Consider the following 16,435-nt stretch of genomic DNA (forward strand, 5'->3'; position numbering starts at 1 on the left):
TACAACTTAAAGTGATTGTAAAGTCTTGTTTTTATCCTATAAAAATAACAAACATGTTATACTCACCTGCTCTGTTGCAGTGGATTTGCACAGAGCAGCTCAGGTTCTCCTCTTCTCGGGTGCCTCTTCTGTGCTCCTGGCTCCTCCCTCCTGTTCAGTGGCGCCACAGCAAGCAGCTTGCTGTCGGGGCACCCAAGCTGATTCACAGTTTCCTGTGTCCATTAAGACACAGAGCCCTGACCTGGCCCGCCCCTTCTTTTCCCTGATAGGGTAGCTGACTTTGATTGACAGCAGTGGCACTGCTGCTGTGTCTCAGCCAATCAGGAAGGAGAATCTCGGACAGCTCAGACACTCGTGGACATTTTTGGACAAAGAGGGACCTCAGGTAAGTGTTAGAGGGGCTGAGGGGGGTTACTGCACACAGAAGGCTTTTAATCTTATTGCTTAAAATGCATAGTATTAAGAAAAAAACCTTATGCCTTTACATTCCCTTTAAGCCGATTCAGCAGGAACTGGACGAATTTTGATCCGTCTATAGTCAGGCTGGTTGTACTGAAGTTGATCCTGTTTTTTTTTCGCCTGATCACTGCTGGTCACTTCTGATCAGTAGTGATTATTGAATTCTGACTGTGGGGAAGGCTCCTTGCAATTTTCTTTTTTTTTCAGCCCAGGGATGAAAGGAAAGAAAATTGCATAATGTATGGCCTGCCTTATGAATAAGGCTAGCCATACATCTATAGATTTCTCTTATTCATCCTGCCGGCTAATTGAGGGAATTTTAATATATTCCTCCTCCCACTCTGTGCAAGGATGAAGGAATGTCCCTTGCTTTTGTATTACAACAGTTGGCAACCGCAGTTGTCTGAATACAAGAACCATGGTTGCACCTGATTGGATGCAGTCATAGCTTGGCTGACATTTTTCCACCTGGCTAGACAGAGCCCCCTGCGGTTCACATTTCAGCCAAATTGGCATAAATCATCCTAAATTTGAACCAAGTTTGGCCAACTTAGGACAGCACTTTCTACCAAGTTATATTAGCTCCTGTTTTATGATTTCATATTTTAGCTAATATCAATAAAATACAAGAAGCAGGGAAAATACAGTAGTTCAAAGAGTAGTTTTGTCAGCATGTTTTGGTTAGACATCCCAAGCAAGGAAGGAAAATAACGATGGCTCATTAAGCAGTCTCTTGTGGTCACCATTGCATGGTTAAAGTGACTTAATGTGATTTCATTGTAGGTGTTTATGATAACATGTCATAGAAACATAAATACCCAAAGGATTCCTACGCAATTTTCTTTTCTATTTGCCATTGGTAACATGGGCAATATACTACTCAATGTTTCTAACTTTCCAACCAGTGTTAGCATATCTAGAAACAATTAGGCAGTGTATTAGTGGATTTTTAATAATTCCGATCCCAGCAAAAATAAATTACTCTTTCAATATTTATGTGGCTAACATTCCAGGATTGCAGTTATTATTTTCCTATGCTCATTTAGACAGTAACAGATTTGTTATATACGATGTACATTTCTTCTTTTTCGTTTTCAGAAATATATCTTAAATTATAGTGAGACTAGTGATTGTCCAGGAGAAAGCAGCTCCAAATGAGCACAAATGGATAGGCAAAGGCACCTCCTTTTCACAAGATTCCCCAAAGTATCTTCTCCTCCTCGCTAAAGGGAAAGTGTAATCACAGAAAAAACATTGTGGGCTACTGATTGGATGATCACTGTGATAGGCTTTCACAGCGATTGTATGATCAGGATTTGGTTCCCCAGGTCCCGTTTGTTAGTAGAGAACCTGGGCTGTCAATGACTTCAGTGCTGGGAGCGTGCGATCAAGCGCATTCCCAGCACAAACACAAGAACACATATATACAGGGCCCAGGTTTAAAGCCCACCTCCTATATGCTGCATATACAGTATGTGTTACCCGATCGTAAGGGGGGTTAAAGGTATGCCTTTGAAATATCAGGAGAAAAACAATGTCATTAAGGGGAATGTTGATTATATCATTACACTTTGCTGCTCACAGATTCATCCATTCCTGGAATCCAACAACGCATAGAGAAACTCCTTACCTCAAAGCATATTAACCTATAAAATGTTCTTTGTACCAAATTGGGAGGTTAATCTTTTTTTAACTGAGTGAAATCAGACTTGAGCTAAAAAATATATTTGTTCCCCGCACACCCCCATTCAATAGTATTTTTCGGGTTGTTTACCTTTGTGGGTTCTTTAAATATTCTGGTAGCATCAGCAGAAAATTCCATGACTCTGTTTTACTTTGTAACACTTCCACCATTGTGGAGTATTTAGTTACAGATGCAAGAATCTGCGTAGATGATAGGTTGCTTGCCTTCATAGCAAAACAAGAAACAAAACTATTATGTCATAGCATGAATTTGTAAAGATAGAAGAAACAAAACTATTATTTCATAGCATGAATGTGTAAAGAGAGAAGAATTTATCAGTTGAAAATATGGATGGGATGGCCTACTCTTAAAGTGATTGTAAAGTCTTGCTTTTTTTCTATAACAATAACATGTTATACTTACCTGTTCTGTGCAGTGGTTTCGCATTGAGCAGCCCAGATCCTCCTCTGGTCCCTCTTTGGGTCTCCTGGCCCCTCCCTCCTGTTGAGTGCCCCCACAGCAAGCAGCTTGCTATAGGGGCACCTGAGCCGAGTCAAAGCTCCCTGAGCCTATTCAGACACAGAGTCCCGGTTCGTCCCTGCCTCCTATCTCTCCTGACTGGCTAACTGACTGATTAACAGCAGCGGGGACCAATAGCACCGCTGCTGTGTCTCAGTCAATCAGGAGGAGAGTCCCGAATGGCCGAGGCACTCGTGGACATTGCTGGACAGAGATGGGGCTTAGGTAAGTATCAGGGGGCTGAGGGGGCTACTACACACACATACAAGGTTTTTTATCTCAATGCATAAGATAAAAAATCTTCTGGCTTTACAACCACTTTAACTACCAAGGCACTTTTTCCTGACAGTGCCCCTTTTTAGGAATATGTGATGATCCTCCCACTTGAGAATGCAAGACCTCTGCCTTGAGGGACAAGGGTTTGAAATGTAATCATTGGTTTATTGTAAACTCAGGGGGTATCCTTAAGAAAACTATCTGTGTTGCTTATAGCTTGTTTTCACTATAGTGGCAGAGCAGCTTTAATATGATTGGATTTCCTTACATTTTCTATACACAAGGTCTGAAATTACACTTTAAAAAAAAGGTCATCAGCAAGATTATTTCAAATAATGCAAAAAGCCAAAACGTTTCTTTAAATTTGGATAGAGTATGGAAAGGAGTTTAATTCCTAGCAGGTTTATTATTGCTATCTGCATCCCTTCAGGGAAATTTTCCTTAATTTACTGTCCAGGAGCAGGAAGTAAAAAGAGAGATCTCCAAAGAGAGTAGATAATTCCTTTTAAACTATAGTTATGAGAACAAGTGTTCCCACTGACATATTTTCCTGTTCCTGTGACACTCTATAGCTTTAGAGTTTTTATCACTTTCTATACAAGTGACTATGGCCACCAGGACCAATAGAGAGGATAATTCTCCCAAAAGATGACGTCTGTTTTGTCTGTGCATACACTTTAAAGTATACAAACTAAGAAATGTCAGATGGCTCAAGCTCTGACTCACAAGAGGGAATGTTAGACTACAGCATACAGATTTGCTACTTTCACATGGATAGCAGCAGTCTGTTCCTACTATATAATGGCTGGGGAAATACTTATGCCTCGTAGACATGGCCAGATTTTCTGAGAAAAAAAGTCTGACCAGATTTTTTTTCTAGGAAAGTCCGGCCGTGTGTAGCCTCCATCTGGCTTTTTTTTTTCGAAAGTCCGACGGACATTTCTTTCCATCGGACTTTCGACGGACTCATGGCGGACTTTTGCACGGTCAAAAGTCTGACAGTGTTTACAAGGCATTAGTTTTGGCTGTGATCTGCTTTACAACCTAAATAAACAGTAACATTCTGCTTATTTACCATTGTAATGTACTAGGAAGCTATTGGTAGAGTTGAATTGTCCTTAAGAATTTTCAAGGGAAAGTTGAACATAGTTGGGGCAAAACACTGACCAATACAAAAATTCCCCAACATTTGATATTAAAAGTATACACTTTATTCCACATCAAAAAAGTCAGGTTCCATTCAAATTAGGTTGCTCTCATTGAGCCTTAACATTCAGGAGCAACCACAATTGAAAGCGCTGATCGGGACAGTCTTGAAAGGACAAACAGCCAAATAATTAAGACTTAGTGGGGCAGTCCTGCAATGGCAAAACCTTCATGTGTTCCTAGATGTCACTAGGAAGAGGGAAACCAGTGTGTGCAGAGGAGGATGGACAGTGTGGAGCCTCGATGGGATCCCCAATGATGTGTGGTGGAAAGATGCAGCAGCCAGGAAGCAAAGGGGGGACCGAGAGGCAGCCAGAGCAGCCACCGACCGAAGCTAGTGGACGAGAACACCCGAACGTGACGTCATAAGATCGAGGAGCGCAGGTCCAAAATTAAGCTTGGAGCACAACAGGAGGAGAGTAGATTGGGAAGATAGCTGTTGTCTTGACTACGTGTATCGGGGCGTGGCTCTTCTTCGGGTCTAGATAATTTTTCATCCAATCATATGTTATTATTAAATCGACACATGCTTTTTTCTCATTGAACGGTTTAATTATTTGACTGTTCGTCCTTTCAAGACTGTTCCGATCAACGCTTTCAATTGTGGTTGGTTCTGAATGTTTTTACTTGTATTCACACCCCTCCTGGTGTGCTCATCCACACAGCTGCTCGTTTGGGCTCTTGCAGGACATTCACAAGGTTCTTAGTGCAATAGATGTCCCAGTTTCCTGGTACCAGACTGTTTTTTTCTGCTCATTGAGCCTTAGCTATGCGTGTTCCAAACAATTTAGGAGGTATTTTTATTCTTCTGTTTAAAAGTGAAAATTGTCTGAACTGGAATAAACTTTCTGTCACATAGGACTAATCCTGTTTTTTTTTTGTTATGAATATGCATGTTAGAGTACTTACACTATTTACAATATATGCATATCTTACCTGTGAAAGAAGTGCCCCCATTACGAACCTGGCCAGTGTTTCATTAGACTGACAAAACTGCTGTAAAGCTTGCTGTGTAGGGTACAGATTGATGGTACTGCACAATGCTCCTTTCAAATCCCCTGAACTAATGTCCTCCATCACGGACTAGAAAAAAAATTGAAATGAAAGTGTTATTTAGGGAACCTTGCTGCAGTGTCTTAAACTCTGTACACACAATCGGACCTTTGTCCGACCAAATTCACATTGGAGGAAAAGAGAACATGTTCTCTATGTAAACTCTGACGGAATTCCTCGAAATATTCAATGGAAAAACTCAGCTGGGCATACACAGGGTCGGAATTTCCAATCATGTGTACAAGGCATATTGGTATAAAGGGCCTAAATACAGACGTGAAAGAACAAAAAAACAAAAATGGTGACAGTTTAATTGTTGGCAGCCCAATTACCTTTCCTGTATTGATTATTTCTACAGCAGCTGTCCAGTCGTTTGCCACTGTTCTGTCCCCTAAAATAAGAAATAAGTAAATGATGTGAGTCTCCTGTGAAATTCTAATCAGCATCACTAACATCATAGGATATTACAGTATGTTATTAAGATACCATTCTAATGCTCTAACTACAGTTTTTATAGATTTATTTTCACCTTGGATATTGGTAAGCAGCTCTGTTTTATTTAAAATTGAGGCCTCGTTCACACAGGTGCAAAGGGCTGGGTCTTTTGTTTAGATGGCTAGGTATTGCATGCAGGAAAGCCATGTAAGTTTATGGGGACACAGCTGCTGCATGGACACAGCCGCTCATCCCAATTTGACAGGTACATGGACGAGAGAACTCAAATGCACTATCTGCCCCTCAATTTGGGACTCATAAGTGTACAGAATTAGTAAATTGTTAGCCATTTTTGCTGAACCAATACCACAAAACAGCCAACTTACGATATACCAAGCAGCACCTAAAGAAGCTTCAAATCTTCTGAGGCAAAAGCATATGAAGTGATGAGACCAAAGCTGAACTTTATGGTTACAACCAAAAATAATACGTTTGAAGATGACTTACTCAACAAGGCTTATGAAGAGAAGCAAATCATTCCTATTGTGCAGCATTAAGATGCATCTTGGTTGTTTTGGAGGTGTGCAAGCTTCAACAGTACAGGGTATTTACTCAAATTTGATAGATAGATGAGGCATACTCTCAGAAAATAATGGAGGAATATTTGCAATCATTAGCCTGCAAGTTGTACACAGGGTGCACTTAGACTTTCCGACATAATAATGACCCGAAACATAAGGCCATGTAGAACCTTTATTAAGGTAACGGAGGGTTCTTATGTGGCCATCACAATCTCCTGACCTTATCAAAGTCTGTGAGTCACTTTAGAGCAGTGGTTCTCAACCTTTCTAGTGTCGTGACCCCTTGATAAAATTTCCCAAGTTTTGGGGACCCCTAACAGTAAAATTATTTTCGTAGAGTGGGTTGTCAGAACCCAAGGCAAGACAAGTAATTTGCGCCCTTAACCCATGGACATTTAGCGCTCCCTGAGTCCCTTCCACTCGTACAGTATTAAAACCCCTTAGGGGTACATTTTAGGATGTACCACTCTTTCTCTTTGTTCTTCTTTCATTCCCTTTTATCTCTCTTTATGCTAATTTCTTGTCGTCCCCCCCCCCATCCCTCTCTCTAGCCATCTTTTTTATTATTACTCTCCCTTTTTTTTTTGTTCCTCCCCCCTCTTATGGTGTCTCCGACTTTGTGGTGTCTCGTAGCAGTGACACCTATGCTGAAATTAGGAGATAGGGTCTTCTCCAGCCCCTCCCACTTCACATTCCTCACCAGTCAGCTGACCTCTAATCTCTGCCCCCCAGGCATGCCGTGAACTGAATGGGTTGAGTGAACGGCCATGGGCTCCAGGGACAGCCCTGCTGGGCGGCCGCAAAAAGACTGGGAGAGCAACGCAGGCTTCAGAAACAGCCCAGGATTCGGTGACCCCTGGCAAATCGTCATTCGACCCCTGAGGGGGTCCCGACCCCAGGTTGAGAACCACTGCTTTAGAGACCGTTAAAAAAAAAAAGACAGCGAATTTACAGAATTTGGATGCTTTTTACCAAAAAGAATGGGCAGCCACCTGGAAAAATGAAGGGCCTTCATACCTATCAAAAAAGACTACAAAGGGAGTAATACACAATACTAAGAATTAAGGGTATGCTAATTTTTTAATAAGATTTAATATATCGGTGTGATCACTCATGTTTTCTTTGAAAAATCTGCAACTTACAAAGGAGAAATACAAACTAGTATGTACTCTTATCAGATATTTGGTGGAAAAACAAGCTTTTATTTGTCAGTAAATGTGACTCTTTCTGTTTGTGACAAATGGGAACTAAGGAATCTGAAGTACAGCTGAATCAATAAAATCACAATAGAAATAACTTACATGAGCTTGCTGTCTCACCAGTAGAACTTCTCATCTGGAATGCAGAACCTCCTCCGCCTGAATCGGCAAACCGTTTTTTTAACCTGGGGGTAATGAAAGCAAACATATTTTAATTTTCATATAAAAAAACACAATTTATTCAGGTTATATATCCATTAAAACATTAATTAGGTTACACGTAACTCACATTTTTATCAAATGAAATAAATGCAATATGTCTAAATATAACTAGAATGTACCTTCAATCTTTCTTTTCCTCTTTTTCATCTCATTTCAATCTTTTCTCACACTTCCTGTTCTAGGATAGCTAACTTCATTCTACATAGGAAGGCTGTCCATGAGGTTTAGGAGTGTGTCTATGGGAATGTTTGACAATTCTACTAGAAGCACATTTGTGATGTCAGGCACTGATATGGACGAGAAGGCCTGGCTTGCAGTCTCCGCTCTAATTTACTCCAAAGCTGTTCTATCGGGTTGAGGTCAGGCCAGTCAAGTTTACTCCACCTCAAACTTGCTCATCCATGTCTCCATGGACCTTGCTATGTGCATTTGTCCAAATCACTTGGTAGAGGGGGTGTGGGGTTGTTTTCCAGGAGTTGGGCTTGGCCCCTTAGTTCCAGTGAAGTGAACTCTTAAGACTTCAGTATACCAACACATTTTAGACAATTTCATGCTCCCATCTTTGTGTGAACAGTTTGGGGATGGCCGCTTCCTGTTCCAACATGACTGCGCACCAGTGCACATTGCAAGGTCCATAAAGACATGGATGAGCGAGTTTAGGGTGGAGGAACTTGACTGACCTCAACCTGACAGAACAACTTGTGGATGAATTCGAACGCAGACTGCGAGCCAAGTCCTTCTCGTCCACATCAGTGCCTGACCTCACAAATTCTGGAAGAATGGTCAAACATTCCAAGAGACACACTCCTAAACCTTGTGGACATTCTTCCCAGAAGCTTTGAAGCTGTTTTAACTGAATACAACTCAATATTAAACCCTATGGACTAAGACTGGGATGCCATTAAAGTTCATGTGCTTGTAAAGACAGGCGTCCCAATACTTTTGGTAATATAGTATATCTGTCTCTCAACTTTGCCTGAATCAAAGAGGTATCAATTCTTCACCCCCATGTTGCTCAATGGACAATGAAAGAGAACCAGCAAACTGACCACATTTTCCGTGTATTTTCCTTCCCATAAGCAAGTTGACATCATTAGACTGACAGCATAAAGCAAAACAATACAACTACATTCTTTGAACCTTGAATGAAAATCTTTAGGGAAGCCTATCTTGTTTCCATCTAAGAACTAAACTTTGACTTTCTCCATTAGCTCTTCTATCACAATTAATGCCTTTCTCAGTAAGTTCTCATTGAATGTCTTAAGACTGTATGTCCTCCTAACCTTCATGTATTGAATTGTATTGTTATTGTACTGTCTCCCTTTATTTCACAAAGTGCTATGCAAACTGTTGGCACTATATAAATCCTGAATAATAATGATAATGAATGCACAATCAAAGTATCTGAATCTTAAATCTTTTGACTGTAACCTTTGTTCCTAAATCTATATACTCCATAAACCATGGTGTAATGATGTATTGTCGCCCTACCTACTTGTGTCCGAAAGTAACCATTGTTGAGTTTTTCTTTATTCATATTTCATACAACAACTTTATAAGGGATTGTGTATATTGTGAGCTTCAAAATTGCTTTCCTTTCCATACAATTCAGTGGGAATACAAAAGTAGCTTACAACAGCTTAAAGCAGGTCAGAAACACCTGTAAAGGAACTAAAATGATCATAATCGTCTCAGGCTGCTCTCAAATACAGTGCTAATTTTCCCATTTGTATGAGCCTTTAAGGCATATTGACCAAAAAGCATGTATGAATGCATTTTTTTCTTGCACAGTACCCATTAACATACAACGTGTACTTGTTTTGCTCAACCTGTCTTGAACAAATAAAAAATATTTGAGGACTTTTTTATGCAAATGCTCCATGTAAATATTAGTTACTAAGCAATGTTGAAAACAAGTTAAGGTGCTTAGTATATGTCCAGACAGTTTTGGATCGAGTAAGAAAGGGTTAGGCCTCGTACACACGACCGAGTTTCTCGGCAAAAATCAGCAAGAAACTTGCTGGGAGATATTTTTTGCAGAGGTGACCGGTCGTGTGTACATTTTCGTCGTGGAAACTGTCGAGAAACTCGACGAACCAAAAAGAGAACATGTTCTCTATTTCCTTGACGGGAATGGAGAAAATTGGCTTGTCGTGTTTCTCGACGGCTTCACAAGGAACTCGACGAGCAAAACGATGTGTTTCGCCCGTCGAGTTTCTCGGTCCTGTGTACGAGGCCTCAGAAGAACCTCTGTGGGTTTTACCACTTTCCAAGGCTGAGTTTGGTAGATTGAAGCCTCGTACACACGCTCGGTTTTCTCGGCAAGAACCAGCAAGAAACCTGCTGGCAGAGCTTTCTTGCCAAGTAAACCAAGCGTGTGTATGAGGCTTTCAGGTTTCTCGACAAGAAAACTGCCCAGAATCTAGACGAGAAACATAGACAACATGTTCTCTATTTTCTCGTCGTGAGATTCTCGGTAGTTTTCTTGCCGAGAAACCCGAGAGTGTGTATACTTACCTGGTCGCCGTGGAAACCCGCGCATGCTCGAAATGACTTTGACGCATGCGCAGTAGCTTCCTAGGCATAGGTAGTATGCAGCAAGATGACGGCATCGAATGTGACGAACGCATGCTCGTCGTACGCGATGACGTCACTGCGTTCTTTCCTTTCAAGAGAACCGCGGTTCTTTTAAAACGAGAATCTGTACACTGTGGCGGCAAGAGATTCTTGCCAAGAATCTCGTCGGGAAAAACAATGTTTTTTTCCTGACGAGATTCTTGCCCATGTGTACAGGGCTTTACTCTCAGTTCTTGCTCAGTTGTTATTTGTTTTTACAGTCTTTGTTTTTTTATTTTTGGGAGTATGGGATTTTTTAGACTAGGTCTTTTAGGTCATATATGGTGTTGAATATACATTATCCCACGGTATCTGTTAAAAAGTCAGTTACTTGTTTTTGAAAGCATTGTATCATCCCCATTGAGAACGTCTGTTAATGATGAAATGTTGTCTGGGAAGGCGCACACTGCCGTCACCGCGTTCCATCTGAAGGAGGAAGGGCTCCTATTGCCGGCCGGCATACATACACGCTTTTAATCATGAGATGTTTGTAAGTACATGTCTTATGCATTTTTATAAAATATTTTGTACGGTATCACGCTATGGGCCGTTTTCATTTATATACCGAGGATATGTTCAATCATCGATGTGGTGCAATTTGAGATCTGCTCCCTGGATCCCTCCCCAGTCTGATGCTAATCTGATGTGGAGCCCATTGAACAGAATCTGTCTACAGGCCTAATGTTTGGGTGGTTCTGGTAAGCGGCTTTCAGTTTGGTGGTGGTGTGTTCACACTGAAGTTTTGCTGACACATGGTGGTGCTGCTACGAACTTTTTATTGGACTGAATGTGCTTTTATTCATATTATCTATTATCATTGCTTTTTACCAGCCTGATATCTGGTTTCCTACTTGGCGCAGTTTTCTTTTATATTGTATATGTGTTGTAAGATGACAGTTGATGACAAAATGCAAAGCATATGTTGGATGAAAGTCAAGCTAGAATTAAAACCGTACAATGTAAACTGCCGTATGGTTGTACAACATGTTCATCTATGATGTTTATGTACACCTGTTTACTGCATGAATAATCCATCTCTAAAGACTACAGTCAGCTTGATTCCATGCAGTGGTCTCAACAAATAACCTTTTAGAAAATTACCTGCTTGTTGTAGTAACTGGGTTTGGCGCATACGATTTGTTACTACATATTGTATCTGTGTTACAAAGGAAGCTCTGTAGAAATGGAATCATCCCTGTACTCTGAAGATTCCTGGGAGCCAGATAACCTGAAAAAAAAAGAAAAAACCTGCGCATGAGCATTCAAGGCTAAACAATATATTCTAAGAGCCTGTTTTCAGATACAGTATGTTAAAAGTTTTGTTCTTGCTTTACATGTCCTACTTTAAGTGACTCTATTTGTATCTTCCACTGCCTACCCAAGAAACCAATACACATTGTGAATGTGTTTTTAAAAGATGTTGGAAATTTATTGCGTTGTATTTTTTAGTGGTCCACTTAAATCAATACATTCTTTGATTCTATTCTATTTAACCACAATTGATTTTTTTTTTTACTAGAGAGTTACACTGATTGACAATAGCAATAATACAGTAAATAAATACTTGTTTATAAAACTAAGAATTGTCTTATTAATTAGTGATAGGTAAGTTGCTGACCATAGGATGCAGATATTTTTTGCATAGCACCAGGGGTGGGTGTGTGCAAGGCAATGTCAACTCTGTCACCATGTAAGAGAACCAGTGCAACCACACAACAAGGCACAATGTCTAGCTTTTGGAGTCTCATCCCAAGCAAGCATGCATTTATATGTACTTGTGCCTCACAATATGAGCACAGGTGAGTGTGAATGCCCAGAATTCATTTTGTTGCTACATGGCCTACTGAAACATAGCTTTGAGAGGCTACTGATTGGTCTTTATTTTTTTGATGTCTCACGTCCTGATCCTGTAATTCTTAAGAGACTTTGTATCTCTACTTTCTGTGACTTACTGCGACTTGCTCTCCTGACCTTGCTTGCTGCCTGCTGATTAGGTATCCTCAGCTGTTATCCTGTTGTTGACCTCCACCTACCTCCTCTTCTTGCTTGCTGTCTGCTGAATTGGTACCTCTTGCTGTCTGCCCGATCCTGACCTTGATCTGTTTCCTGTCCTTGTTTGCTGTCTGCTATTTGGTATTTTCTGCTGTCAGCCTGACAGCCAACTCATAAGAGCCCAGCTTCAAGATCCAGCACACACGATCATTACTTATGACACAAAAAACGACATTTTGAAAAACGACATAAAAAATTTAAGCATGTTCAAATTTTTTTTTGGTCGTTTTTTTTTAAGACAAAAAATGATGTGAAGCCCACACACGATCATTTTAAATGACGTTTTTTAAAAACGTTATTTTCTTTCATCACAGAAAACGATCGTGTGTACGCGGCATTAGGGCTTTATTTAGCTTTCTTTCTGGCCATGCATGAGTAGTGACATCTGACTTCATAGGTGAAGTTGCTACTTAAATAATTGGGCTCCTTGAGATATCTGAAGGTGTGTACAGATGTCTCTAGGGGTCTTCTTTAACCACTTCCCAACTGCCGCATGCCAATATACGTCGGCAGAATGGCACAGGCAGGCAAATGGGTATACCTGTACGTCCCTTTGAATTTGCTGCCCAGCGTGCCTCGGGAGTGTGCTTGCGGGTCCCAGGAACTCACCAGCGGCCCACGGTTGTGGTCAGGAGAACGGGGAGATGCCTATATAAACAAGGCATTTCCCTGTTCTGCCTAGTGACAGGACAATGATCCACTGCTCACTGTCATCAGGAGCAGTGATCACTGTCATGTCACTGGTAGCACATCCCCTCCACAGTTAGAACACATCCCTATGACACACTTCACCCCTTCATTGCTCCCTAGTGGTTAACCCCTTCCCTGCCAGTGTCATTTACACAGTAATTGATGCATTTTTATAGCACTGATTGCTGTATAAATGACAATGGCCCCAAAAATGTGTCAAAAGTGTCCGATGCGTCTGCCATTATATCGCAGTTACGATAAAAGTCGCAGATTGCCCCCATTACTAGTATAAAAAAAATGAATAATAAAAATGCCATAAAACTATCCCCTATTTTGAAGACGCTATACATTTTGCACAAGCCAATCTATATACGCTTATTGCGATTTTTTTACCAAAAATATGTAGAAGAATACATAAACTAAGAAAAAAAAATATTTTTATTTATACATTTTTTTGGGATATTTATTATCGCAGAAGTTTTCTCGTGTACGAGGCTTGATAGTAAAAAGCTTAAAAAGCTGATTATTTTGCTGCCGTGACTTAGAATATCATTCAGCCCAAAAAATGTATAAAGGGGGAACTTCTCATAAACTGCACAGCAATAAACATTTTCAACAGAATTGACATCACATTTCAGTCATAGCTGTCGTAGTATACAATTTTTATGTGTTTTAGGTTAGTAATTATAGTGAAATTTAGGTTGGGGTTTAGTTAGGGTTAACAAAGTGTTTTGACCTTGCGAAATACATTATTGTTTACTGAGAATACTCACAAGGAAATAAAATCCATAATCATTCTAAAACAGACACAAACACCTCAGAATCATAAATTCTTTACATAAATACTGTGCTTGTTTTAGTAGATTCTGTAAATTTCTTTCTTTCTTTATTCATGTGAGTATGTTTATCCCTTTCATGCCTAAGCCTGAACATTTGGGGGTAGATCCACATACCTACGCGCCCGGCGCAGATGTCAGATACGCTACGCCGCTGTAACTTACTTTGAGGTGGTTTGAATCCTCAACGAATTTGCGCCATAAGTTACGGCGGCGTAGTGTATCTCTCGCGGCGTAAGGGCGTGAAATTCAAATGCGGCGAGTAGGGGGCGTGTTTCATTTAAATTGCATGCACGCATGCACGGTCCGTCAAAACTCCCAGGGTGCATTGCTCCAAATGACGTCGCAAGGACGTCATTGTTTTCGCCGTGAACGTAAATGGCGTCCAGCCCCATTCACGGACGACTTACGCAAACAACGTAAAATTTTCAAAATGATACGCGGGAACGACGGCCATACTTAACATTGAGTACGCCACCAGATAGCAGCTTTAACTATACGCCGGAAAAAGCCAAACGAAAACGACGTAAAAAAATGCGACGGCCGCTCGTACGTTCGTGGATTGTCGGAAATAGCTAATTTGCATACTCGATGCGAATTACGACGTGAACGCCACCCAGCGGCCGCCGGAAAATTGCATCTTAGATCCGACGGCGTACTAAGGCGTACGCCTGTCGGATCTAACACAGATGCCGTCGTATCTTGTTTGGTGGATACCAAAACAAAGATACGACGCGCAAAATTTGAAATTACGCGGCGTATCAACAGATACGCCGGCGTAATTTCTTTGAGGATCTGCCTCTTGGTGTTTACAAGTTAAAATCCATATTTTTTGCTAGAAAATTACTTAGAACCCCCAAACATTATATATATATATATTTTAGCAGAGAATCTAGAGAATAAAAATGGCGATTTTATGTCTCACGGTATTTGCGCGGCGGTGTTTTAAATGCAACTTTTTGGGAAAAATTTACTTTCATGAATTTTAAAAAAATGAAAAAGTAAAGTTAGCCCAATTTTTTTGCATAATGTGAAAGATGATGTTACGCTGAGTAAATAGATACCAAGCATGTCACGCTTTATAATTGCACGCACTCGTGGAATGGCGACAAACTACGGTAACTAAAAATCTCCATAGGCGACGCTTTAAACTTTTTTTACGGTTACCAGGTTAGAGTTACAGAGGAGGTCTAGTGCTAGGACGGGAGGCCCGGTCAGAGCGGCGAGAGGCGGCGGGAGGGGGGGATGTCCCTTCCCGCTCCTCCGGCATAAAAACCAAGCGGATTTTAGCCTCATCGGTTGTTATGTCTGGAGAGCCAATCGCCCGCTCTAAACAACGGTACCGGATGATGCCTGCAGCTGCAGGCATCATCCCGGTATAACCCCCGAAAGCCGAGGACGCATATATGCGTTCGCTTGGCGTGAAAGGGATTTTATATAAGTACTGTATATTCAATAAACAAAGACAGGTTTCATGAGTTACTTTGTCCATTGCTTTGTTTTTTTATAAGTGTAATAGAGATAGTAAGCCTGGCATTGAGATTTATTTTTGGTTAGCAATAAACAAAATGCTAATCAAGAGGGGAAGTCACGTGTATATTGAACTGATTAAGGATCCGGTTATAGTTTTCCCTTTGTAGAAGTAAGGATAGAGCTGGCTGGCCTTGTTCTTTGAGCAGGAAAGGCTGACAGTGGAGAAGGGCTTTTAGAAGGCGTACGCCTCCGAAATGCGTCGCCTAGAAACTGGCCACAGTGTCTGATTACCCGAAAGCACCTCCCCCTCCTCTCCCCACAGCATGCACGCTGTACACAGGGCTCTGTTTTGTGAATGTCCAGTGCTCTGCCCTCCTCTGCTGTCAGCCTTCCCCGCCCACAGAACCAATGACCAGACAGCTTTATTCTCACTGCTACAAAGTGAAAACTAGGACTGGATCCCTGCTTAGCATTAAATATATAGGTGACTTTTCCATTTGATTACCATTATGTTTATTGCTACCAAAAAAGACATCTTGGCACCAGGTCTACTGTTTCTAGTACATTTACTTTAGTTAATTAGTCACATCCCTGTCACTCTTATAAAGAAAAAGATTTTTATTTTTTGCTCTGTGCCTCCCTTTAATCTAAAAGGGTTTCGCCTTGTGCAATACTTCTACAATTTCCTTCTTTTTTTATGCATAACAGACCTCCCTGTCTGTGGCGTGAGCTGCTCATCCACAGAGTAATTTTGAACACTAGATGGTGGTCTATTATGGCTGTTTGTGAGAAGACTTTGAAAATTGCTGCTAGCACCATGAAAATCGGTATTGGAAGCTTTTCAGTTTGGGAGTTTTGTGTAGGGCTTAGGTTCAAGGTAAGGTAAAACTAAAGGCTAGTTTTCCTATTTTAGATAAATTACGGGAGGGTTATAACCCCTGCTAGGGTTTTTTTTTACCACCTGGTACCACTGGGAAACTTTCTCTTCACTTCCTATCCCATAGCCACAACCAGAAGTGAGAGGAAATCCTTTCATAGTTTTTCCATTGGAAGATTTACCCTCTAATGCCTCGTACGGGTTTCCCGGCGGACTTTTTACTGCCGGTAAACCCAAGGGGAAAACCGAGAACCTGC

At 41.0% G+C, this 16,435-nt stretch overlaps 1 protein-coding gene across 1 annotated transcript in view; it reads right to left on the reverse strand.

Annotated features, from left to right (window-relative positions):
- Nucleotides 1-16,435, reverse strand: part of ABCA12 (ATP binding cassette subfamily A member 12) — a 292,157-nt gene that overhangs the window by 206,435 nt on the left and 69,287 nt on the right. The window contains exons 3-7 of the mRNA XM_040357483.1: nucleotides 11,352-11,478; nucleotides 7,515-7,597; nucleotides 5,530-5,588; nucleotides 5,081-5,227; nucleotides 2,234-2,367 (exon numbers count right to left, since the gene is read on the reverse strand). Of these exons, the coding sequence (XP_040213417.1) occupies nucleotides 2,234-2,367; nucleotides 5,081-5,227; nucleotides 5,530-5,588; nucleotides 7,515-7,597; nucleotides 11,352-11,478 (550 nt within the window). The remainder of the gene's footprint in view (nucleotides 1-2,233; nucleotides 2,368-5,080; nucleotides 5,228-5,529; nucleotides 5,589-7,514; nucleotides 7,598-11,351; nucleotides 11,479-16,435) is intronic.

This window comes from Rana temporaria, chromosome 6, assembly GCF_905171775.1.
Source record: "Rana temporaria chromosome 6, aRanTem1.1, whole genome shotgun sequence".
NCBI lineage: Eukaryota > Metazoa > Chordata > Amphibia > Anura > Ranidae > Rana > Rana temporaria.